The 25,545-nt window shown below is 37.4% G+C and overlaps 2 protein-coding genes across 6 annotated transcripts in view; both read right to left on the bottom strand.

The window, feature by feature from the left end:
* RFTN2 (raftlin family member 2) overlaps nt 1-14,704 on the bottom strand; it is a 29,711-nt gene extending 15,007 nt beyond the window's left edge. Inside the window, exons 1-6 of one of the 3 annotated variants that reach the window (XM_052674470.1) lie at nt 14,164-14,704; nt 13,526-13,672; nt 9,654-9,837; nt 7,286-7,397; nt 5,117-5,429; nt 2,842-3,042 (exon numbers count right to left, since the gene is read on the bottom strand). In XM_052674470.1, the coding sequence (XP_052530430.1) occupies nt 2,842-3,042; nt 5,117-5,429; nt 7,286-7,397; nt 9,654-9,837; nt 13,526-13,664 (949 nt within the window). In that variant the 5' untranslated portion in view covers nt 13,665-13,672; nt 14,164-14,704. Of the gene's footprint in view, nt 1-2,841; nt 3,043-5,116; nt 5,430-7,285; nt 7,398-9,653; nt 9,838-13,525; nt 14,082-14,163 lie in introns of those variants that run through there. The other 2 variants (XM_052674469.1, XM_052674471.1) reach the window with 2 other exon arrangements.
* A 2,494-nt stretch (nt 14,705-17,198) lies between these two features.
* The window catches only part of BOLL (boule homolog, RNA binding protein), a 31,295-nt gene continuing 22,948 nt past the window's right edge, over nt 17,199-25,545 (bottom strand). For 2 of the 3 annotated variants that reach the window (XM_052675855.1, XM_052675854.1), the window contains exons 11-12: nt 23,324-23,456; nt 17,199-21,814 (exon numbers count right to left, since the gene is read on the bottom strand). In XM_052675855.1, the coding sequence (XP_052531815.1) occupies nt 23,433-23,456 (24 nt within the window). In that variant the 3' untranslated portion in view covers nt 17,199-21,814; nt 23,324-23,432. The remainder of the gene's footprint in view (nt 21,815-23,323; nt 23,457-25,545) is intronic. The other variant, XM_052675853.1, reaches the window with a different exon arrangement.

Here is a 25,545-nt window from a genome sequence, read left to right as displayed (position 1 = left end):
AGCTTGCAATTCAGAACTCCTTTTCCTATACAAATTGAGCTACGAACTGTTTCATTTTCTCAAAAGCAAGTCTAAATTGAAGTTTCCCATATTCAACATATCCCCTGCAGCAGACAGGCACAAAACCTCTTTATTCAACTTCAATACTGTATGTCTGACAATAAATGTGGCTTTTGGTGTGGTGAGAGAGGCTGTGAAGACAAATGAAGCATGAAGTGTAAAGCCTAGCTGCAGTTACTTTAATATGTGAATGGGCGCAGGAAAAGCCTGAAACAGAAGTAATTGTAGGAAGATTCCTGATGGGAAGGAAGTTTGAGAGCCCACCTCCTTCACTTAGTTGTGAAAGTCTAACAGTACAATCACCCCAACTAAAGCTGCACATCAAATATGAGTTCATATTTTGGCTCTTCCCTCACAGTGATGTATGGCTTTGGGCACAGTCATATGAACGCCTGCACAGCTCCTGCTAGTTCAAAAATACTCCACCTCTTTAATTCACCAACTTCAGCCATTTTCCAGTACTCAGGGAGATACTAAAAATGGCAGCCAGAATTTTACTTTCATCGTTGTTCAAACATGAGTCTAAATCTTACACCAGGTACCACCATTCAGTGGCTTTTAAGACAAAGCTCCAATTCAAAGCGCATCACGTCCTCCAGGTTATAATTATTGATATCATTACAAAATGTGCTGCATGTCCTACATACTTCTATGGCTAAGAGACTCTGCAAGGAAGAATGGAAGTAAACCGAATGGCTGGTAAAACAGGATTACTCAGATTACTTTTGTGACTGGGTTCTCTTTTGAGAACAGAAGACAGTTAAGAATTATGAGTGATTTGGTTCTAACAAACATCCACCTGTCTTAAATTAGGAATTGAGTTTTGAGAGGAGCGTTTCTGTGGCAGCTCTACCTGCATCTGCTGTCTTCATTTTTATTTAATCAATAGCTAAAATCTTGCTCAATTCACTAAGGCAACGAGGAAGAAAAACTGCTGCTTAAGGTGCCTCACAACTGAAAGCAAACTAAAAAATGAAGACAACTAGATGTATTGCAAACTCAGCAGCTGAAATAATCCTTTACTGTGGTCACAGATACTTGTCAGCTGCAGAAAGTGATTCACACGGTGGGCTGTGCCTTCAAATGCATTCAGTTTAATTCAGTAGCGTCACACCTATGTGTCCAGCTGAAATCTATACCCGTCCAGTGGGCCTGGAGAAGGAGCACCAACTGCTGCAAGAGGCAGCACGAATCCAAGCAAGTCATAACCTGGGTATTAAAGTTGGGAAAGTTACTCACATAGAAAAGAGCAGACAGCAACAGAGGAATGGGAAGATTGCAAAAACTGTTTTTGGAGAACAGCTGCAAAGATTAATTTCAACAGCTGCTGAAAATATCCCATGGTGAATTGTAACTTATCTCCACAGAGTTATTTTGCAGCTCTAAAAAAAAACTGTATTGAAAACCAGTACCATTTCTCACCTCTCCACATTCAAAGTAATCTTGGCTTTTGTACTGACTTTAATAGATGGGAATTTAAATCTAAGAGATCGAAGAGACTGCCAATACAAACTGTGCCATTACATTCTTTATGTGCACAAAATTTGCAATTTGAGAGGGAATAGGTGACAAATTCAATTTGATGGAAATATAATGATGCTGATGCACTTGTTCCTTCATAGATTCTGGTAAGTACTAAATTGACTTTGTTGCTGAGCTAACAGAAATGTAACAGTTAAAGCTAAGTTATTGAGAAAAAAAAAGTTAAGCTCATTCTCTCATGATTTGATTTATGAAGAACACAATATATATAACCTAAAGATCTCATACCTTTTAAAAATTGAACATTTATTACAATAGGCAATGAGTTCTGAAACGATCAACTGTGTCAGACTCCCTTGGACTGTTCACTGAGCACTACAGTATTGCCACTTCCTTAGTAATAATTTCAAGTAACTGCACTATGCTAACTACGTATGGTTTCTACAACTCTCGCAACTCCCGACTTCAAGACAAATTCAGTCCTCTTAATCACGTTTAGGAACTCTGAAATAGCCAGGAGAACAACTGAGATCAAACTCAGAATGAACAAGGAAATACAAAAATCTGAGGGAAAGTCCTGCAGGCTGAAGCTTTTTGTTTGTAACCACTTCTGAATGCTAACTGAGCTTGTACATCTCACAAGGAGGGAGCATCCAGTGTCTTCCCCTCCCAGCTACATGAAAAGATGCTGGAGGATCTCCCTACAGTTGAGAGCAAGAGCAAAAAGCAGATTTCTCTACTCTGTGTATTTGTCCAATTTTGACAGAACAATGCAACAAAAGATGCTGGATCTGAAACTTCAGGATATACAGTCAATACAATTCATGGTTTTGCTAAGAATTTTAAACCTGGCAGAATGCTGAAGAAAGGAGAAATTATTGGAAGCCTTACTTCGACTTTAGGCTTAATGGTACAATAAGCACAGTGAGAACTGAAGTTTCTGTATCTCATTAGAAATGTTTCAAGCGAGCAGGAGCAGAACATGTGCAGGAGTGAAACACATCTTATGATTTTTTTCCCATTATCTTTCCCTTTAAAAAAAAAAAAAAGAACTACTGAATAAAGTTTATTACATTATTATGCTTTGAAAATTGTGAATTTCAATTGCTGTTATTCAGAGTTATAACTGCACAAAACCATTTCCTTTTCAGGCATCAGATTCTACTAACTTACTGTGACTATCCGAACATGTTTACATACTGCCTTTCACCATCATGCAAAACAAGACCTACTTTTTGCACAATAATTAGATCAACATGAATAAGTAAAAGCTTCAAGGAACTCTGGGATAGTACTCACCTTTAGAAATTTCCCAGTGTACAAAAGAATCAATTAAAGATAATCCTTGTTTGTAATAAAATGTGGTTAGTTCTAGCCAGTCTGCTTCCAGTGTACTGATAACTGGTCCCTTTCTTGTTACTTTCATGGACAAGGTGCCTTCATGATAGGTCCAGCAGGTAGAGTCATCATCAAAAACATTGAAGACTGTATAAAGCTTGTCTAAGAAAAGAAAAAAAAAAAAAAAAAAGAACCTCTAAAAGACAGAGCTTTCAAATAAAGACATTTTCTTATTCCAGCCTGTTTCTCTAAATAACAGTTTTACAAATTGTTTCCTGACATGACTGCACTCACCTAGAGCCCTAGGCACCAGGAAAAAAAAACCAAAAAACAAAAGATGAGGCTTTAGGAGGGTAAGTTGTGGGGTACTGTACAAATTGGAACATACTGCAGTTGGGTTCTCACCAGACCTTTTGCGTAGGCATATCTTGAAAAAAGGAAAACATAGCAGATTTAAGTGAAAACCCACTGGAAATACACTTTACTTTTGCCAGTCGTGGAACTTAAGGCTAAAAATATTTGAAGTGACTGCAAAGAAAGATTAAAAAACACGTTCTAAGTTTTTATATATTACAAATACTCATATTCATTTTTATCATTCTTTTCTGAAGATGACTTAAGTACCTGTATAATCAGTGGCCTGCTGGGGTTTTCCACACAGAAACTCATGAGAGCTTGAGTGTATGGAGGACAAACAGAACCTGCATGTTCTCAAATGTGCTAAATACCTACCTATTGAGATAGTGCTCTTACAAAAAGGTCAAATATTCATCCAAAATAAAAATTGGAAAAGTCATACTATTTAAGTAATCGCTGGTGCTGAGTTACAAAATCTTAGCTAACTGAATGTATTCTAGAAGGAAAGAACAAGATAGACTCATGTCACTGTAGCAGGGAAATAAAACAATTGTTTAAAAAACAAACAAACAAACAAAACCCAAAGCCTTCATGTTATGTCTGCTACTGCAACTTCTGAGCAGCCTAAATCAACACAGCCCTCTAGAAAGCAGAAGCATTCACAATGCCAAAACAGGGGAACTCGGATGATCCCAGTTAAGATGTCAGTCTCTCTAAGCTCAAGAAATAGTGGGAGAATCCATTCTGTTACGGACAGCAAACTCACTATCTCAGGCTGTAAGGAAAGAGTTAAACTTTAATGGATCATGCTATAAAGGCTCAGCATGTTGTACGAGAACTGCTTTAATTGAAGTGTTAAAAATAAGAGTGACATTGATTATCTCAGTGCTTAGTCATTGTCCTCACAGCCCACCAGCTAGAGAGAGTGCTTAACTCTTTTGCAGGCAAGTGAAAAGACTGCAATTAAACATGTGGCAAATCACAGGTGACCCTATTATCAGTGTAATCTTACGTGCAAGTTTCATATTTCATGCTTTCAATATAGTACTATAATACATTACTTCTTATGAGTTTATGATTCCTTCCTCCTTTCCACATTTTCCTCCTAGCAAATGAGAAGGACCTAGTGCTTCAGCATCAGAAGTCACAGTTTCAGGCAGCATCTTCTACACTACGTACCTTATAGATTCTTGTACAGCTAATCTTCCACTATAGCAACAACATTTTTCAATGACACTTTTCCTAAGCAACTTTTCAGTGCTTCATTTTCTCTAGTGTAAATTCGTTCTGTAACAATTATCCTCTTTGATTTCACGGTCAGTGCATTAGTTGAAGTAATCTCTTTCAAGATACTTCTTGAAGGCATGTTAACTAGAAAGAATCCATTATGAATGGATTTGCTTGCCGTACATTATGCGAGCTGGCTAGAAGCACGTAGAATCACAGCTCTGAATGAATGGGGATCCCCTCATTGTCATTTTAAAGCAGACGGGAGGACTGGGACCATTACAGTGTATTTTTAGATGCTTATTACAAGCTTAGGGTCAATATTAAGACAAGGTGAAAACCAACATATTTGGAAATAGCTTTAAAAGCATCCGCATCACATTTTTCCTGCCACATTTGCTACACATATATCCAGCAAAAAAGTTACCTGTTTGCACCGCACTTAAAACCAGGGCTTTTAAAAAAAATCTAAATATTACCATAGTTCACATATATAAAGCAGGAAGTAATGACTTTCTAAAAAAGTATGGAAGCCTTTAGGAAAGATGTATCTTCCAAAAACAGTATTTGATGACAGGATATGCTGTTTTATTCTACTCCTCTTTAAAACAACACCCTATCTTATTTCTGCCACAAAAAAAGCATTCATTACCATTTCCTTTTCGTGGTTTAATAGGGCTGACTTCTTTTCCAAACTGGAAATCTGCATCCTGTAACAGTCCGCTATCTGCTTGCATTTCCTCTTCATTCCCACTCTCAGATAGGTTATCACACAGTGACTTTTCATTCCAGTTTCTATAGTCATCATCAGAACTTTTTCTTCTGTGTTCCCTATTTCTTCTGCCCAGTGTCGATTCCAGCTCTGCATTCCCATCTGTGCTTGCTCCATTACAGGCTTTAATTTGAGGAAAATGTTGTGTTACAAATCCCACAAACTTCCTTCCTCTTTTAGCTGTTTCATTAACCTGCATTTAAAACCAAAATTTACCTGTAAAGCTGTTTTAAGACACTGTGCCACACATTAAAAAACAACATAGCGTATATTACTATAACACACATTTTACTTAGTAAACTGCTGATTTTCAAGGAGACGTAGGGTTCCAGTGTTGCACTACGTAAGGGTAGCTTGTCTATGTAAATTGTCTATGTCTTTCAAGTAAAAAGAAGCCTTCCAGCATGTATTTGGGCTCAGGCCAAGAAGGACGGCCAACTCTGCTACTGACTTCAGTGTACACAGAATGCTTCAATAAGCACAAACCCAAAGATTTTTTTTCCCCTCTCTGCATCCCAGTGACACCCAGCATGCTGGTGCAATAAGCAGTATGGTACTTCTGAACTCGTGTGAAGTCAGTCACTCTAAGATTACTAACTCTTCACTCTGCTTTTAGCCAGGGGTGTTTTTCCCTCTCCTGGGGTCCCCAAAGACAACTGCACAATATGTGCAATCAGTAGGAAGTATCTGTTCTTGGAAGCAGGGTTTTTCTTTTCTTTTGCTGGGATAAAGAGCATTTCCTCTTACTGCAATAAAGACTTGACAAAAACACAGGGAAACCCCAGCCCCAAAAGAAGTACTCATTTGTGAAGCACTCAGTGAGGGCAGAGAGGGAAAGATCTCTACCTAGGTAACTATGGAAACTATTTTATTCAGAATGATTAATTCTCTAACCACTGGAGGTACTACAAGATCATTTAGGTATCACAAGGGTATTACAGTTTATCACCATTATGTATGCACAGCAAGGATCTGGACATGTACCTGCAATCATTATGAAAAAAAACTTATTTTTTCTTGTTTCTGAGATCTTGAAAAATGTGTGTGTAAGTTTACAATGGATTCCTCCCTCATCTTTTTAAAAACACCAGGAACATCTAAAAATAATTTATGTAGCTCTTCTCTTTTACATTTCCTTGCAAGACTGAGTCACTACTTAATTTTAAGCATTTTTCCCCACTACTGATGTGGCAATAGGCACATCATATAAATGCATAATGAAACAAATCACAATTTTTAACTCCTGAAGATTTCAAAAAAAGCCATTTAGAAACTTGAAAGAACTCTGCTAATTTCAGTGATCATTCAAGTATTTCCAATATTTTTACTCTGCTTCCTTCTTTGACAACTGATGAAAAGATAACTCTTACAATAACAACAATTTCCTGTTTGAGCAAGTCTTCAATTTTGCAGAGGAAGTGAAACAAAAATAAGTGGAACTGGAGTTTCATTTCAGTGGAAGTTCAGTTTTCTGTCATTTACAATATTTTCAGAAGCTCTGCCAAGTAAACACTGTAATATAATTACTGTACCTATTAGATTTTGCTCAAAGAAAGACGTACTTAGAAAAAAATCAATAAATTCACTGGAGGTATTCCTAATGAACTTTACACAGAATACGATCAAACTTGAGATTAAAAACAAAACAGAACAACCACCACCTAACTCAAGGAAAAACTACGAAGCAAGCGATTTACCACGACTGACCGAAAGTTTGGGCCTGATTCTGCAGTTCTGCTTGCAGTGCTCTCAGCAGCTATTCTCCCAAAGCTTTCCAGGTCTAAATAATAAATTCTAAGTTAGAAAATCAGTGAAGAAAATGATCTCTCTGCATAAAGGAAACACTTAGCTTCTAAAAAGTAAAACCAAAAGCTAAAGCTCAGAGACAGCTAAAATAAACACAAACAAATCTGTCATTTGCTAATCCTCAGCTATTTACATGCACCCTAGAAAAAAAATCCAAGGAGAAGTTAGAAAAAAAAAAAATACCCAAAAGCACAACTCACCACCACAAAGCGTAACAAACAAGAACCCACAAAATTCCATTACCTTTTCTAACAGTTCCTTCACTACCTCATTTGTCAGTGTTTCACATGTTAAAGGACATTCCTCAATCACTAGCCTGGGGTTCCTTTGTCCTCTGGGTGCTGCATGCTTCTGGCTGGAACACAGAAAGAAAGCAGGCTTTGTCAGTAGTTTGCTGCTAACTTGGCCAAATACAGAATTCTTTTCTTCTGGTATAAAAGTTATAAAATGAATCCTGGAAACATTTTTTCATATTTAAAACTCCACATTTTTTTGTGTTTTGCTCTACTTCTTACACACAGTAAGTTGCTATTTTGTACTTCAACATCAGGATAAAATAAATTTTATATAGAAATTTCATTTGAAGATCATTTATAGACACTTTCTGAAACTCAGCTTTGAAATGGTAATTTTACACTATTAATATGCTATTGATTAATTTTAGCAATCAAAGCAGCTAGATTATCAAACAACAGCCCAGGCACATGTTAGAAATCAGTGTAGTCACAAGTACTTTGGGTTACACAATGTTAACCTTACTCCTAGGTTTCAGAACCCTAAAAGCTTCCGTTACAGAGTAGTATTAATTATTTTTTATCTTAAGTCAGTTACGCTGTTAATCACACAACATTTGGTGTATATCATCTATATAACAAGACCATCTTAGCTGATGACCCCATTACATAAGCCCCTGCCTTAGAATGAAGCATCAGTGAGATTTTTCAAGTATCAAAGGTTTCCTTCCAGTTAGTGGCTGGACAAGCTGCATCTGCATTCAAGAAATCCAACAGAGGTACATATGGCATCAGCAGAGGAGGCTGAGAACTTAGACCTAACAGGTTAGAGGAGATTGCAGGTTCTTGTCCCTCACTTGTTCCCAGGGCCCACCAGTTCAAATGACAGCTTCATAAGGATCCCACATCAACAGGGCTAAGATGTGCTGAGGGAGCTGAGCATAGGCAGCCTCAGCTCTTGGAAACCTCAGCTTCACAAAGCAAAATTTTTTCTTCAAGCATTTGTCCACACAGACAATATTCACCCTATTTGTAGGTGAATTTATGAAGTTGTATCAGCTATGGGTGATGCTTGCTTATATAAAGCATTTGACCAAAGAAAGGTCCCTCAAATGAGCCATGTTTTGTAGAACTCCAAGAGTCACATTTCTGCAGACTTTCAGAAGCAGCTGGAAGAACCTTTGTGCATCGTACTAGAACAGATAGAAGGGGAAGCATGACACCTCTTCATGCAAAAACAAACCCGACCCTTCTAGCTACTCAAATTAAGAACAGAAGGTTGCTTTCCTTGCAATTAAAGGAACGTTTCTTTATACCTTTTCTTAATGATCACATGGTGATTATAATCCAGTGAAAACATGAGTAATATATAAGATTACGTACCTGGAATAAAAACAAAGTCTTGAATCTCTTTTGCTGTAGCAAACAAGTTTTGTATGGCCTCCCCACTCACAATCATATAACACAGAATGGCTTGGGTTGGAGGGTTAGAGTTAGGTTATCAGGTTCCAACCCCCTGCCACAAGCAGGGCCACCAAACTCCAGATCTGGTACTTGACCAGGTTGCTCAGGGCCCCATCCTGAGCAACCTGGTCACAGAGCGCCTCCTCCTTAGTAAGAAGGATCACCTACTTCTCTTTGAGGGACTGTATTTCACCTACAGACAAATAATGATGCTCCAAGTTGAAGGAGGAAAGATTTAGGTTGGATGTTAGGGGGAAGTTCTTCACAAGGAGAGTAGTTAGGCCCTGGAACGGGCTGCCCAGGGAGGTTGTGGATGCCCCGTCCTTGGACGTGTTCAAGGCCAGGTTGGACGGGGTCCTGGGCAACCTGATCTGAATGTGTACGTTTGGTGGCCCTGCTAGGCAGGGGGGCTGGAACTACATGATCCTTGAGGTCCCTTCCAACCTGGGTGATTCTGTGATTCTGTAATGATCTTACAGAACAAATTAAAAGACAAACTTAAAAAAAAAACAAAAAAAAACAGAGAAGAAAAGACAGATGTGAGAGAATTGAAGCAGGTTATTAGTCTCCTGGCATTTTGTTTGATCTTTTACTTGTTGCAGGCTCTAAGACATGGTTCTTTATTATAAGAGTGTACTAAAAATATAAGGGGTAAATTTTAACAATCTCTCCACAAATTCATTTTAAAATTCTGTTATAATTACAATGAGCAAATTTAGATTTGTTTTAAAGTTAACTGAAGTAAACATTCACCTATTATATACTTAGGGTTAATTAAAAAAAATATTATTGAGTCGGTCACCTTTCCAGATAGGGAACGGTTACTTGGTTCTTTGAGGTACTTTAAAACCACGTGTGCTGAGCAACCCTCTTACAAGCACTGGGGCAAAATAATAAAATTATTTCATTGTTACCTTAATTTTAATCGTGAAAGTACCACCCGATACATGTGACTTGCAGGGAAATTTCTTCTATGTCCAATTGGCAGCAGAATAGGATGAACAGCTCCCACAACATATCCTTTGTTGTAGTATTCTTCTACCTTAGATGCTATATCCAACACAGAACTGATCCTGATAACTTCTGGATTAGAGGAAGCTAAAATCATTGAAAGGATAGAAGAGAAGCACATTATACCATGGACATACATACTCCTAAGAGAGTTTCTATACCTTTCATACAAATCCTATCCCAAGGTGCCTACTAAAAATATGTCGTACACGGCTGATTACTAAGTGCACAGCTAGGTGAAATACACGTATTTACAAATAAACATGATAATAAACATGATCTATTTAGCAGTACTTCACCGGATAATAGCTTTGTCAAGCTAATTTAAAAGCTGCATCAACACCAAAATATGCAATAGGTCTGAATACTAAAGCAACTATTTCGTCTAGCCAGAGCCTTAAGCATATTGCAGAACCCTCTGAATCTCTCTTGAGAGGTAAATTTCCACAGAACTAATTTAAGCCTGGAACAATTGGTTTCTCCTCTTCAAATACTTTTTTTTTTTTTAATCTCTTAGAAGTGATTTGTGGATTGCAGGTTGACATTTTTACATAGTCCCAACTACAGTTTTCAAGTAGACTTAAATTGATGTCACAATAAGCTATGTGCTGTCACTAATTGCCAAGCAGGATCCATCTGAGGGTATGCAAGCATTTCTGATTAGTAGGTTAACAGCACATAGGAGTTGGAAAAAGCTTTTGAACAGTCTTGTCCACAACTTTTGCATAGAGAAAAGAAACATTCTGCACTGTCAATAGCTCATGTATTTTGCCACAGTATTGAAGTACTAAAGAACTAACTATGCTACAGCAATGCAAACACAGAAAAAAAGCAGTTGAGTGCAACATTATCATCATTTCAGAGATTTTCCAATTGCCTTAACCATTAAAGATCATTTACTTCCCAATATGTAACCAAAATACTCGTACAAATAACAGAACTACGTGCAAATTGTATAATAAGCTTTAGAAGCACCTATTGAAGATGATGACAGAACAGCTACTCCACACATATTCATACACTCTGTTGTTCAGAGTGACAACAACTTAAAGCATGTCGTTGTCATGGGCCGACATGACATACCCTTGCCTCAGTATTCTTTCTCCTCCCTAATAGGAGGGTTCTGGAAAAGCCTTAAGCATTCTGCTTGAAAAGGAATATTTAGCTTAGCCCTACATCATGCATAAGCTGACCTCCAGTTGCTTGTGAATCTGAGATATGCCTCATGATTGAAACAATGGAATTCGCAGTCCTTGACAGGCATTTTCAAATTACACTTTGGAGTTCACTGCTCCCCAGCAAAATGAAAGAATGGCTGTAATGTTTCTTGCTGGGGATTCCCCTGGTGCAGGGGTACCTCCATGGAACTCAGAGCTGATTCAGGCAGTAGGAACATGGGAGTATTGGAGGGAACAAGAAAGTACAAGAGACAAGGTAAGATACACTGCTCACAACAAATTAGGATGCTCAGAAATGCCATCCAGAATATGTAGACTGCAGTATGGTAGATCTAATCTACATCATGGCTAGCGAGAAGATCAGGGACTCCTGCCAGTCTCTCAAATAGGCCTATTCCAACTTCATGCATCTCAAATCCAATGAAGCAGAGAATAAGGAACATAAAGCTGAAATAAAATGAGTTTATCCTTGGAGTACTTTCATATTAATGCAGGCTATTGCTTACTGTAGATCTTAACAAGGAAAGACATTCAGTTCGATTAAGGTGTTTTTTTTTTTTTCTTTTTCTTCCTTTTTTTTTTTTTTTATTTGGTTCCAGATCCAATGGTAACACGTCACATAAGGGGAAGACCTTGCTCTGGAAATCACCAGAGCATCATGAAGGTATAACACACAACTTGACAGCCTAGTGAAAACTAAGTTTGGTCTGCAGTGATAAAAAGCTCGCTCTTAAAGTTGCATTTAGTCCAAGGATACTGGAATAGCAACAAGCATGCAAATGAGTTGAATGGGTTAAAAGGAAAGAGTAGTTCAACTTATTTTCCACAGTGCTTCAGCCAATCCTCATGTTTTATACGCAAGCAACATTCAGAAATGCCTCCAAGAAAGACTCTACAGACCACTTTTACCTGTTTTCACAATTTTAGCTGTTGAGAGGCTTCAAAACAAAGACCCTCAGTGTTAAATACGTGCACATAGCTAAAACCATTCAACAGAACCACATGTACATTCACAAATCCAATTGCTTGCAGTTAGTACTTACAACCAAGCAACCATCTGATCTTAATATCACAGTAAGTTGCAGAAGCTAAGCACTTCTGAATATCGGACTAAAAAGGAGAAAGTAAATCTTTGCCACTGGAAAGAATGCTAAAATACTTTGAAGAGAAACCTTTATTTGCAGTTCTCATTGCAATTTCTCCTTAAAGCCTCGATGTCCTTTAAAGCAGATCCTTTACACAACACTTCCAAAAGCTTGTTACTTCAAAACACAGCTAAGCTATTCAGGACACAAACTACTGAAAAAATATTAAATGCATGTAAGCATAAAAAACCTGAACTCTATTGTCCTTCCTGTTATCAGTAGGTCAGTAGGCAATTCATGTATGCATTCAAGTCCATCTTCATTTCCAGCAAGTTACCTAGTACTACCTATCTACCCAAAGCTTTGTTTATCCCAAAAGAATAAACCAATGAGAACCTCATCTGTCTATGAGTAAATAAACAGAGCAATAAATACAGGCAAGTACTACAACTTAGTAGAACATTGCTTCAGGTAGTTCTTGTAGTTTTTCAGGGAACACATTGATAAATTTTAATAAAAACATTGCTACAATCCTTTAATTTGGGAAGAAAAGTAAGCAGAGATTAAGCTTTGTTTGTGAAAAAGTTCCCGAACATGTAACAAGGCATGTGCTTACTCTTCCTCCCTTTATCAAATCCCTCTATCTAGAACATTCACTATAATTACTTAATATTAAGAATTTCCAGTAGATTGGATGGGTATAAAATGCAAGTTAACAAAAAAGTGGCTGCAAAACTGAGCTGCCTGCTCTGAGAGGGCAGCCATCTGGGCTTGTTTATGTTTTCAACTTTCTGGAAACAGGGAGTTGCTCTGTTAGAGACAGGACACCCTCGGGAAGGAAGTATCCCACAGAGCACCGTCTGCCTCCAGCTATGCATACAAATTTTGTTTCATTTTGGTCACAATTTCAAAAGCCTATTCAGCAACTAGAAATGAAGCACTTGCAGAAAAAAGCCCAAGCAAAACTATAATACTCTTAGAAGACCTACCAAAAGCCTGGGATGTACCTCAGAGGAAAGTATTCCCTGTATAAACTAAGGAATAGACTTTCTCTTGCACAAAGTAACAAAGACAATGACAGCCTGTTTTCCAAATTTGAATGCATTTTAAGACAATGTTTCCTCAGTTAAGGCATCCTGCTCTCCTTACTGAGGCACTGCATATTTTCTGAACAGTTGCACTAAATTCAGACAACCGTTACTCAAAGTGAGTAAGGATGGCAGTGGCTGACTCACAGGAAACTAGGAAAATCTCTAGCAGTTTTCAGCCAGCTTCCCAACAAGGACAGTTGTGTAACTCAGACAGTTTGGTTGTTAAAAATACTTTGGTAGTTTCCACTGTAATTTTATCTAAGTGAAACCTTCGTCACGATTTGCGTTTCAAAATAAAAGTCTTACATTTTGGCTGGCTTTGATTAAAATAACAGATTTACTACAACTCAGACACAACAGAACAAAGTTAAATTCTATTTCCTACTTTCTCAGAATAGCAAAGCCGTAATGTAAGAATTACCTTCTAAAGTAAAATCCAGCAACACATATTCATAAGCAGAATCAGTCTTTGTTTCAACTTGTGGTCGCTTCAATGTAGAAAAAATTTTTCCAGGGCTGCTATCATCTGGGTCTTCCAGCTTTCTCAGTCCGCACCCCATGGTAAGATCTGCAAGTGATTAAATCTCAGGAGAAGGAGGGGGGGAGCAACGAGATCTGCTGCTCTCACTAAAAACAAAACAAAACAAAAAAACCCACCAAAAAACAGTAACCAAGAGATTCCCTTTGATTTTGTTTTCTATGAGCTGTAAATCCAAATACAGAAAAAGTCTGTCTCCCGAAACAAAAAGTGGAGGTACTTCCCATTCATTTTTTATATATGAACAGCAAATCCATCATGATTTCAAGCCATAAACTTAGTTCGAGTAGGCTTGATTTCTGCAGCAACGTTAGAGCTGCTACAAGCTAGCAGAGATTTTCCATGCCACGTCAATTTACAGCCAGCCCCCTATCAGTGCTCTCTCGCAGAGGACACCAATAGTGCTTTGTTTGTCCTTCTAGACCGACCGAGTAAGAAGGAGGGGCGGCGGGTGTGGGGGGGTGGGAAGTAAAGAACTGAAAAAGAAAGTTAGAGAAACTTGTACGTGTGTAATTACTTACCTCCAGAAGGAGTACCCAAATGCAGTAGCAAGTCAGAGGAAAAAAAGCAAGTTAGTCAGAATGAAAGAATGAGAAAAAGAGCCTCAACATGGTTGGAGACGAAAATCATTTCCAGAAAGGAAGTCAGCTTCAAGAGGAAATTGCTTCTGGCATCTCAAAGGGCAGAAAAGTAAATGAAAAGCAGTTTAGTCTTTATTTTAGATTTCCAAGTTTGGTTCCTATTTCCTTTTCACAGAAACTTTCTCCCAGAGGGAGAAAAACACAAACATAAGGTAATAACGTAAAAATGTTGTAAAGAAGCCTCATATCAAGAAAATCATGAAAATATGATTATGATAAAGCATATACATCCCTAAGACCAACTTACATAACTGGATTTGAGAAACACTGAAAACTCTGGCTTTCACTTCAGGTCAGAGGGACCTTTTCAAGCTAATATGAACATAATTACAAGACCTCCTGCCCCACTTTTCATGAGTATTGAACAACTGAAGTCCTCTTCTCTGTCAGGCTGACCTCGGCTGAATAACTGCATGCACTCAGCACTGCTCCCTAAGCATCTTTTTCCGACAAGTGCTGAAAATTTAGTACAATTCCAAGGGCTCAGAATACATTTAATTAAAAAATAAACAAAATAAGAAAAAAAAGAGGGAAAAAAATACCAACCAACACCTAAGATAAGCCCTCATTATTCTTACATTAACTACTGCAATCACTTGTGGTCGTATTACACCTGATGCAGACCACAATAACATACGGAGACAAAAGGAATGGTGAGTGATATTTCAGGGCTCTGGTACTGCAGGGATGGGCAGGAAAAGAATTTTCATTATTTATTTTTGGACTACATGTAGAATAACTCAGTCCAAGCCAGAGATTCACAATGCCATTTTGGATTAAAGGAAACGTTAATTTCAATTTTAAAAGCTTTTAAATAATTCTCCCTGAAGAAAAGCGATCTCATCAAAACGGCTCAACTTTTCTACAACCACTGTGATTTAGACAAACCATTTTTTGTTTTCTCCCTGCTCTAACGTAAAACAAATGATGTAACTTTATTATTAACATTATTATTTAAAGTAGCTTACCAGGAGTAATAAGGGGGCAAACTACACTGGCTCTGAAATCTATGCTGTACTCCAAATGTACTTATTCTGGAATAACTTAAGTCACTGAGCGTGGAATCTATGCAGTATCACCAGTTCAATCTTACAGCCTTTAACGCAAATCCCCAGGTGCCAAAACCAAGAAGAGATCCTTGCCCTTTCTTCTGATTAAAACCTAGAAAAACATACCAACTAAGCAATGGAGCTCTTCAGCTTCCTGCATGACTGTTTACACAGGGATCGCTTCCAAACAGATTTTCCTTTTCCCCCCAGAAAAGGTAATCCATGACCCGTTGCTCTCCCAAACAGACATGTAAGGGTCTGTTCAACCTGGAGAATCCTGCTGTCCAATTCCACAAGGATCTTGTAACCTCCTGTACAAAGACACGGTGACAGCTAAAATAGCAACAACTGAAAAGCTTTCTGCAGCAAGAAACCAGCCGACACCTGGATTTTACTTTAACTAAAGCTATCTTTGCATTTAAAGAGGCCAGCACTCAGTCATTTGAGCTCTTTGCAGCAAGGCTCAAACTATATCCCAACTCTCTCCAAAACAGGGTTTTTCACAGTATCGACAAACTCTCTGGACACCAATGCAGAAACACTGCGATGGATGAAAATGACGCACTTTACTTTAGGGTAACACTGGCTTAGTCAAGTAAGTTACAAGCTTCCAAATTGAAAGTCAGTCAATAAAGTCATTGAAGACTTGAATCAAGAGTTTTAGACTGAACCAACGAAATGATGTTGATGGGAGAGAAACAATTTCCTTTGAATTCCTGGCTATGAGAGGTGCTTCTGGAACTGTTTCGCTGTTGAAAATGTTCACTTTGCAACAAGGTACTGCAACAAACCTGCCCATTTCCAGTGATCAAAATGTCAAATCTCTGGCAAGTGGCACTAGAAGAGATTCCTCATCACAGTGATTTGCAGCAAGTCCCACAACAAAAGAGTGCGAGACTCAGTTATCCAACCTCAGTATCATTTTTAGACCTTTCAAAGGGAAAAGACAGGCAGCACAAGCAAATGATGGACACGTTAATTCTAAGTAACTATGCTTCTGTGGAAGGCTCTCAGGGTCCTGTAATTGCTTTCATTCTGATGACATGGGAAAATGCTACAAAGATGGACTCATAAGAAGGCTTATACAATTTGCTAGTTGTATTGCCAATCACGGGAAATTATTCCTCCCCAACCATATGATTTATAACTGGCTGACACTGAGAAAACTTTTTAGCCTGCCTGGTCACCACTGGGACAAAACCATCACCATCCAACTGCACCTTGTGAGAACATCATTCACTCAAACATTTGAGCTGGTTAGCTTACCTGGAGTAAATTCAGCTGCGCAGTCTTTGGAGATCCGCTTCCATTCTGGAGGTTAGAGTTGCAATCTTCAGAAATAAAAATACCTTAAAACTGTACCAACTCCCTACAGAATAAATCATTGCTATTTATTAAGATTTCACTAGGACAACTAGCAAGGAAAGAAAGTTAATTCCTAATTTGACAAAGTAAAGATGCAAAATAACATTTGCACCAGCTGTACCTATAATTCCCCGTGTCTGCAGCTTACAAAGGCGAGCTACATCTTTGTATTTAACAGCAACACTAAGGCATATTAGCATCATCACCTGCGACACAGCAGCCATCTCCGACGCAGCTCTTAGCAGATGACAGAAATACTAGTAAGATTCAGGAGGATGGACTGCAAACTAGAACTAAATCATTCAACACCTGAGGTTAGCCGAACACTTACAGAAATGAAAACATAATGCACTTCACAGCTCCTCTGTGTATTTCTCTTCAGGCTTACTTCCCTTGTTTTATGACTCCAGATAAAAAATAAAGGTTTTGCTTGGGAATGGGCAGAAGGACAAGAGAACAAAGGAAAAAAAGTTAAAAAAAAAAATTGCATTCCCAACTTCAAGAATTGTAACTAAAACAAAGCACTGGCACTTAGCAGATCTTTTTCTGCAAAATGATTTGATAGTCTTTTGTCTATAACTTACATAGAAATTTTGTGAAGAAATCCTTTTGAAGTTTTCTCGGCCACCCTCCTCCCCCCTTTTAATGCACCTCTTTTCTTCTTCCTTTGCAGGAATAATTTGGAAAATAAAACAGGAACTACAGCCTTGTCAGAGCACAACAGCCAGCTCTTCTGGATTAATATTTACCTTCATAATCTAAAAAGTTTAATCAGATAGATGACAACAATGGTTTATTTTAATGACTGCAGAAGCACAGTTTAATGACAACAGCTCATCAGTTCCATTCTTAACATTTTTCTATAACTGTTTAAATTACTCATCTGTGCTACAATAAACAAAAAATGACAATTAATACAGTAGATAAGGACCAATGTATATACATTAAACTCCCAGTTACCAAACCAGAACTTTGTGAAATGCTAAAAACCACTATTTATTCTATTTTTAACTGCTATATCACACACAGAAAGAGCTTTGGATCTGTAAAGCTGCTAACAATTCTCTAAGACCTACACATGTATTACACATTTTTATCTATGCACATCTCACTTAACAAGGCTGCATTAAATAGATCTTCTGTACCTGCAATACAGTATCAAATGTAACAACTGTGATTATATGAAACCACACATTTTAGAATGTGTTTTTAATTATCTGATTTAAAAACAATTAAATATATATTTTTAAAACGTACACACTTATGTAGACAACAACTCCATTGGTGAACAGAGACATAAAATGACCGTGTGAGGCCCACAATATTCGTTTCAGTATTTTCTAATTATTTGTGGCTCAAGAAGTCCAAGGTGGCCTGGTAAGATGTGCACTTTCCCACTACATCTCAGGAGCAATATTAAACATTGCTCAAATAAGAGCCACATATTACTGTTCTGCTTTCTGTATTTCCACTCAGACTTCCCACACTAAAGCTGTATGGGATTGTACAAGTGTATCAAGACACTGACATTTTTGATCTTTAATATAATGATACACAATGTGCATCTTTTAAAAAGAAAACAGAAGTGAAGAAAACTGTATACCAGGTGCATTTAAACTACTGTATCTGTTCAACATTACAAAGCCACAAACCCATTTTACTGTTATATTTACACTCAAAAACTTTCAACTATTTCACAACCATACAACTACTTACATTTAAAAACTGCTAAAAACAGGAAAACATTTTTAGAAAGCCATGTGTTCAGTCAGGTTTTGTTCAGTTACTACTGGAATGCAGTTGCTCATTGACTATTTTGAGGAACGAATATCAGAACAGAAATAATCAAACATATGTAAGCAAAAAACTAAATAGCTTACAGGGATGATGAACAGACTTCCAGTACACAGGATCAGAAGCAGCAGGAACCCAAAACTAGAAAATTCTACTTAATGCATAAGTGAATCCCTGATCAAATACATAAAAATACAGGTGATAACTTCTGTAGCTCTCCTGTACGTCTAGGGGTTGTTAGTGTCACTTAGCACAACGTCAGAACTAGCAGTTTGCCATGGATATGTAGCATTAAACAAACAACAATCACTAGAAATACTGTGAAAGCTAGCTCAGAAAACAATACTGGCAGGGTCACTAAACTCTCAGCGAGTGAGAATCAGGGTGTTAATTCTGTTTGCTAATATGTGACAAGCAGTGCACAAAGACTTGGCCGCTAGCTAGTGCGCATCCAGGGAGCACAGTCCTCATCTGCTCCAATCCCTCTTAATATATGTAAGGCCTTACAGCTACAGACAGGAAACTGCAGAAGCCCAAAGGAAGCACTGCTGTTCTCCAAACCCCAAATCAAGACCCACTTTTCTACACTTAACTGGATGACTTCAGTAAAGAATCACCGTATTGTGATGACTTTAAAAGGTAGGAAAGTAACAGTGTAAAGTTTAAGAAATAAAAAAAGTGCTGAAAGCTGTGATGTCAAAATAATGCAATTTTAGGCACTTGTGAGAAAAAATTATACAGTTCATTCTTAGTGCATCTCTCCAATGTATTCCTGCACAAACTACAAAAGCTGATTACTGTGCCTCCACTGTGTCTAAGAAAGGATTCAACTACAGGCAGCTTAGAAGTTCACTTCCTAGTAACTGGTATTATGCCATCATTGTTGGCAGACATTTTAAAGAAAGAGAAGTTACAATGTCATTGGAAAGCCCTCAGTATTTCAACAGTTACTGGTAATTCCTGGAGGAAAGCCAAAAATTAGTGGTTCATTTTTTATTTTTTTTTCCCCTCTAGAGGTCTCAGGTCAAATCTAAACACTGTTAAAAAATGGTGACATAACCTTCACAAACAACATCTCCAGACTAAGTTAGAGAGACTGTAAAAGAACACCCAGGAATACTTCTGTACCCAGTGCTGAACATGCTTCCAAATGATCAAGTTCACATGCAAGGTAAAATGAAGTAAATGTTCTTTGAAACAAAGGCCAGGAAATCAACTCATTTAGCAATAATTTACCATCTGTCCCAACAAATGGAAATAAATGACATTTTAAAATTTGCATTAGATGCCACTCCATCGGATAGATGGACAAATGACTGCACTAGAGTCGTACATTTTCAAGCAATCAGTTTAGAAGACTTCCCCAATACAGTACCTGCTGTGAACTTGACCTCTTCCATCTCTAAGCCACTACAGAAACAGGTAAATCCTATTTGTAAACTGAAACTGCAAATGTCAAAAATAAGGATTTAGGACTAAATATTCTCAGCCTCGAGTCAAATGAGCTCTTGTTTCATGACAGAGCAAATAAGGCTCCAACAGAACACAGCACTTTCCTTTGACTCCTTCTGAGCCATTCCAGCATTTACAACAATACCATAACTACACAGAAATTCTTCCACAGAAATGGCTTATTGTTAGGATGCATCAATATTTCTGTAACTTTTGTACTGATGAATTCTAAAATCTAATTCTAAAATCTGCATCAAATAGAAGCCAGCTGGACGGCTCAGAGACAGGACAAGCTACAGCAACTATTTTCCCCCTCAAATCATGCAAACAAGTTGCAAGTATCTGATACTTATTGGGCCCAACAATCTCCCAGTTTCTACAGTAACACTTCTTTAATAACAAATGAACAAAAAGTTGAAATCATATTGCCTAGATTTCTTTCCACCTAGCAAAACACGGAAAACACCTACAGCAAACATACCACCAACACAATAAACAAAATGACTGTGTGTGTCATCTCCTTTCATATAATTCCAAACCAGTGTAGGAACAGCATCTGACTCCATCTTTTTTCCTGTATAACACAAAGAGATGCTATACTGGCTGTCAGAATCACCATTAAGGTATTTACCTATTACACACAGTTTAGTGGCTGACAGAAATGCCCACTGTGTAGGATCCCTGAGTGCTTCAAAAGCAAAAGAAATAAACAAAAAACCACCCCAACAACCAAAAAGCAAACTTCTAGAGAGAAGATAAATTGAAAGCTCCAGGATATTATACATACATGACAATAAAGTCATTATAGATTCTTTTTGCTATTAAGTACACTGAGGCTGTGTCTTTGAAGAAAGCAAGTTTTACAAAATATAAAAGGTATTCAAGGGGGGTGAGGGCAGAAGCAAGGAGAATAAGTCACTTGCTGCAGCTGAGGATACAGAGCGTTCCATCTCCATTCATGGCACTGCCAACGAGTTCCTAAAGCCTTGCTCAGACAACAGAAAAATTGAAGGCAGTAAGGGGAAGTTTCTAAATGGCCTTGTCAGAGAATTAAGTCGATTCTTGTCTTCTTCTGTAAATTAAAACATAGCAGAAACCCAAATATATTGCTTTCTGTGTACCAGAAAAACATCACCCTCCTATGAAAATAACCAATCATTAAACTAGTGGTTCAAACTTTCAAGTTATTACCCTCCAGCACTAAAACGACACAACAAGTGAAGGTATCTTACAAAAGCAGAGAATTCCAATTGAAAAAAAAAATCAAAAATAAACAAAAACTATTGCAATACAGATTTAAATAACCACATTCTAATCCCTAGCAGGTAAATGCTGTTAGTACGTGGGGAAGATGGCGTTTCCACCTTTACTAACAAATCTTTTAAATCTATATAGTCCAGAAATGAAAAGTAACTTTTCCCTTGAAAAATGGCATATTTTATTAAATCTATGTAAGTAATCCATATCTAAATAGTAGGCTGTATACTAGAAATTACAATTTTGTCCAGTGAAAGTATTTTTATTAAGAAAGGCTATATAGAATAAAAACACAGTTTTGGGTGTTTCCCTGTCCAAACTGCAAAACCAAATGTTCTTTCTTTACAAAAGCTAACGGCATTTTCATTTAGGCACATCCAGGCAAATGTTACAAGTCAGGAACGACACTTCCTCCACGTGATAGGAACACCAGCAAATGGGATGGCTAAAAATCCATTTTACAGAGTCTGTAGGTAAAGGTGGTGTAAGAATTTTATCTTCCAGTCAGTAATCTTTTCTAGGATGAAAATGGGGACTTCTTGTATACCAAGGTTTCAGACTCAAGGAGACAACAGATGTGAAAAATTTCTTCTCACAGAATGCAACCTTGATTCCTAAAGAGAGAGGAAAAATGCTGTGTTGTTTCCTCTAGTTTGAGCTGTGTCTGAATTATTACATTAATAATGCTCTAACGAAAAATAACTGTGCATTTTGATATTGCATCAGCAAGACAGATGTGGTTCAAGAAGGAAAGACATACTTCTATTAAGTACACAGGTGAAGCTGACAGTGGCAAAAAGAACCTTCACTTGTGTATAAGAACATTAAATGAGTTCAGGTTTAATTTACCTAAAAGTTTTGTTCACTGATCATTTAGCCTTAGTGAAGTATTTTTATAATGTTATCATGCAAAACCACATAGCAGATTCTATACATGTATTCTCTATAAAAGCTCAAAACTCAGCTTAGCATTAGGTATTCCTAAGAACTGTTTTAATTTTAGATGTTATATAAATATATAATCTGACACCTGAACGCTTCAACGTAGCTCTCTGCAGCCAATCTTTGTACCTTTCTTTTGTTATTCAACTATTCACATTGTCCTCTCCCTTCAAGCTCTGTCAGTTTCCTAACATTATCAGCTAATACTGTACTTCTTATATTCCTATTAGGATATCCAATCAACCTGAACCTCAAGATTTCAGTTTATTACCATCTACTCAATCCAAACCATCTTGTGGATTTCCATCCCAAATTTCTAGGCTCACATGCTGTCTAGTACCAGCCTTCATCTAGAGCCCATTTTAATCTTCCTTATGTCAGCAGAACTTCAGTTCCAAATATTTTTCACTCTTTCTTTAGCTTTGACTCCTATAAAAATGATGGCACAAAATGTTTTCTCCTCTGTACTGCCATGTCCCAATGTGATGGTGAAGACTTAATTTCACACTGGTGGGACTTTTAAAAGTCATATCTGGGGACAAATATTACAGACACTTAAGCAGACAAAAAGTCACATTCTAAGCACGTACCAAGCCCCTGCTATGTACTGTGGAGCTGTTAAAAGGCTATCACATAACAAACCAAAATAAATTACTTTAACATGTGTAAAACATATATTTTTCCCTAACTTCATCTTATTCAAATACTCCATTTTTGAAGAGAAGTAAACAACTCCAAGCAGCACCTTTTTCACAGAAGAACTATGGTTGAGCACTTGCCACAGAGTGTAACTCCATGAATACAAATCACCATGTATCACAAAATAAAAAGAGGGAGGGAAGAAACTACAGTGCTAATAATGGAAACATGAACAGTTTCATGAACAAAAATCATGTACCGAAGATCTAAGAACTGTCCTTGTTGGTAAAGGAAGAGCAACCCACACATGCACTGAACTTGGAAAGTTGAACAAAGAAAATAACTGTGGAGTGAATATACATACAACTATCTCAGGAATTAATTACACGAATTACGTTATGTCTGTTTTACATAAATATCAGAACATTTACAAATAGGCAAAAAGCAGTTAAGTAGTACCACAGATTATGTTACATTCTCCCTTAGCAGGTTTTATTGTTTAGCTATTTGTAAATATCAAGTATTGCAATGGAACAACTGACCCTAAGCTTCACAACAGGCAGCTGCTAGCTGGTATGTTGATGATCTCAGCCACACTGGAAGGACTGGACAAGAAAATCAGAACAGGTACACTAAAGCTGCCCAAAGTGCTTAATAGTGAATGCTCCACACTGCCTGTAAAGAGAGACAGAGAGAGAGAAAATAAGATCAGAAAAAGCAAAATAAACCACTAGAGTAAGAACAACCTATTAGAAAAATACAAGCTAATTGAAAGAACACAGCAGGAAATAATGTGAGACGAAGCATGCCATCTGCAACTTGCTATGTTAATATAAAATTAACGAATATGGTTTTGGTGGCACTCAACCTATCCCTGTGAGGAGCAATAGATCATGCCACAGTTGGTGACAAACCTCTCATTAATTGTGCATGAGGACAACTTCTGTGTTATTCATGCTTTTGAGACTTAGGGAACTTAAAACAAAAGCTTTAGTCTACCTTAATTACACTACAATTTACTTAATTAATTAATTTACTAATGAAAAAAAGCTTAATGGACTGAAAACATGCTTTAAGGTTATTTTTTGTTGTTGCTGTTCCAGATGGAATGCCCTAAGTGCACAAGTCCACATAATACAAAATTACTATACTTTTCCCAAAATGATTACACTAAGACTTCCACTTTAAAAGGTAACTTAGGTATAAATATGCATACATATATACAACTATAAGCTTATATAAACATACAGATATTTACGTGCATTATATGCACATTTAAAATACATTCAAGCTTATTACTGCAAAGAAAAATGAAGTGCTCTAAGTTCAATTAAATTTACAGAACCATCAGTATCTGAGGCTGAGGCATTAGCATCTGCACCAAGAAAACCAGAAGGTGTATGTGCACAAAAATTTGATTACACACCAAATGAATACCCTAAATTCTATTCTCACATTGGAAGATCTTTCTTTGGTTTTTGAGTTAGAGGCAATGCAATTACCTGCAACATCCAAGTGAACAATCTTCGATGTTTCTAAAAACATTTTCTTACAGCAAATATAAAATCTCATTGAAAAGCTATTGAAATGACTGTGGAGAGTAAAGAACAAAGTGGTGACAAAAACCAAACACACAAATCTGAAAACCAAATTGTTTTTCTGCTGTTGGCAGGTTCTTGATTCAAGAGCCAGCAAATAGCACATTTAGGAAAAAAAAAACAAACCAATAAAACAAACAAAAACCCCTACGTTCCTACTTTCGTACCCTTCTATGAATTTCTGCAAGATTTTCTGAAGGCTGAGCTTAAAATTAATTAATACCAAAGCTCAGTGCTGCATTCCAGTGCCCAGCACTTTCAGTTTCCAACAACGAGATCAGGGAAGACCAGCTGGCCATCAGCTAAAACTGTGAGGATAGACATAGAGGTGAAGTAGATCAATTTATGTCCCCTTACAGGACACTTTCAAGTTCAATAAAAGAGAAAGCCTCTTAAGGTCCTAAAACATCTCCCACAGGAAGACATCGTATCATTACGCACTTTCCATGTTGGCCAAAATATTCCACTGGAAAAAAATCATAGGGACAGCAAAGATACACCCCTACAAAGTTCACAACAGTTGGAAAAAATGACTGAGAAGAAATAAAAGCATGAAATAAATTTACTAAACCCATTCACCTACCCACCCCCACATGGCACAACTTTTTTTGTACCTACCCTTGGTTTTTGTAGACATAACAACCAGCTCCCTGTGCCTCATGAGTTTCCCTCAAAGTAATTTGCCCTGATCTGGAACCAGAATTTCAGTCTTCCCTTACTGTTACCATAGACTACACAGATCTCTCTCCCAAAGACAATTCCCTATCTGCCCTCTAGATGCAATCAAGCACTGATCCCCTTATTACAAGAGGTAATACAAGATCTACAGAGAGAAAAGATGATCAAGGGGAGGCTACTAGTATACTATACTCAAACTGAATATTGGTATTAAACAACAAATTTGCATCCAATTATCATTTACTTTCAGAAATTGGGCAGTTTTATTCTAGCTTTAAGAGCATTACAAACTCTGTACCAAAAAAGTGACGTTGGGAAAATACTATGTAAATATTATTTGCCACAATAGAGAAAATGAAGAACAAATTGAAGCACCGTCAGAGCTGAAGCTCTGTTAACTGTTAAACAAATGCTTTACAAGACAAATGAACAGAGTTCTTATACATTCACAACAGCAATGGAAACACTGGCTCAGAAGTGCATGACTT

This window comes from Tympanuchus pallidicinctus, unplaced genomic scaffold (genome assembly GCF_026119805.1).
Source record: "Tympanuchus pallidicinctus isolate F22 unplaced genomic scaffold, pur_lepc_1.0 scaffold15, whole genome shotgun sequence".
Classification (NCBI taxonomy): Eukaryota; Metazoa; Chordata; class Aves; order Galliformes; family Phasianidae; genus Tympanuchus; species Tympanuchus pallidicinctus.
Note: the sequence above shows the minus strand (reverse complement) of the source record. Positions and strands in the feature narration are given on the sequence as shown.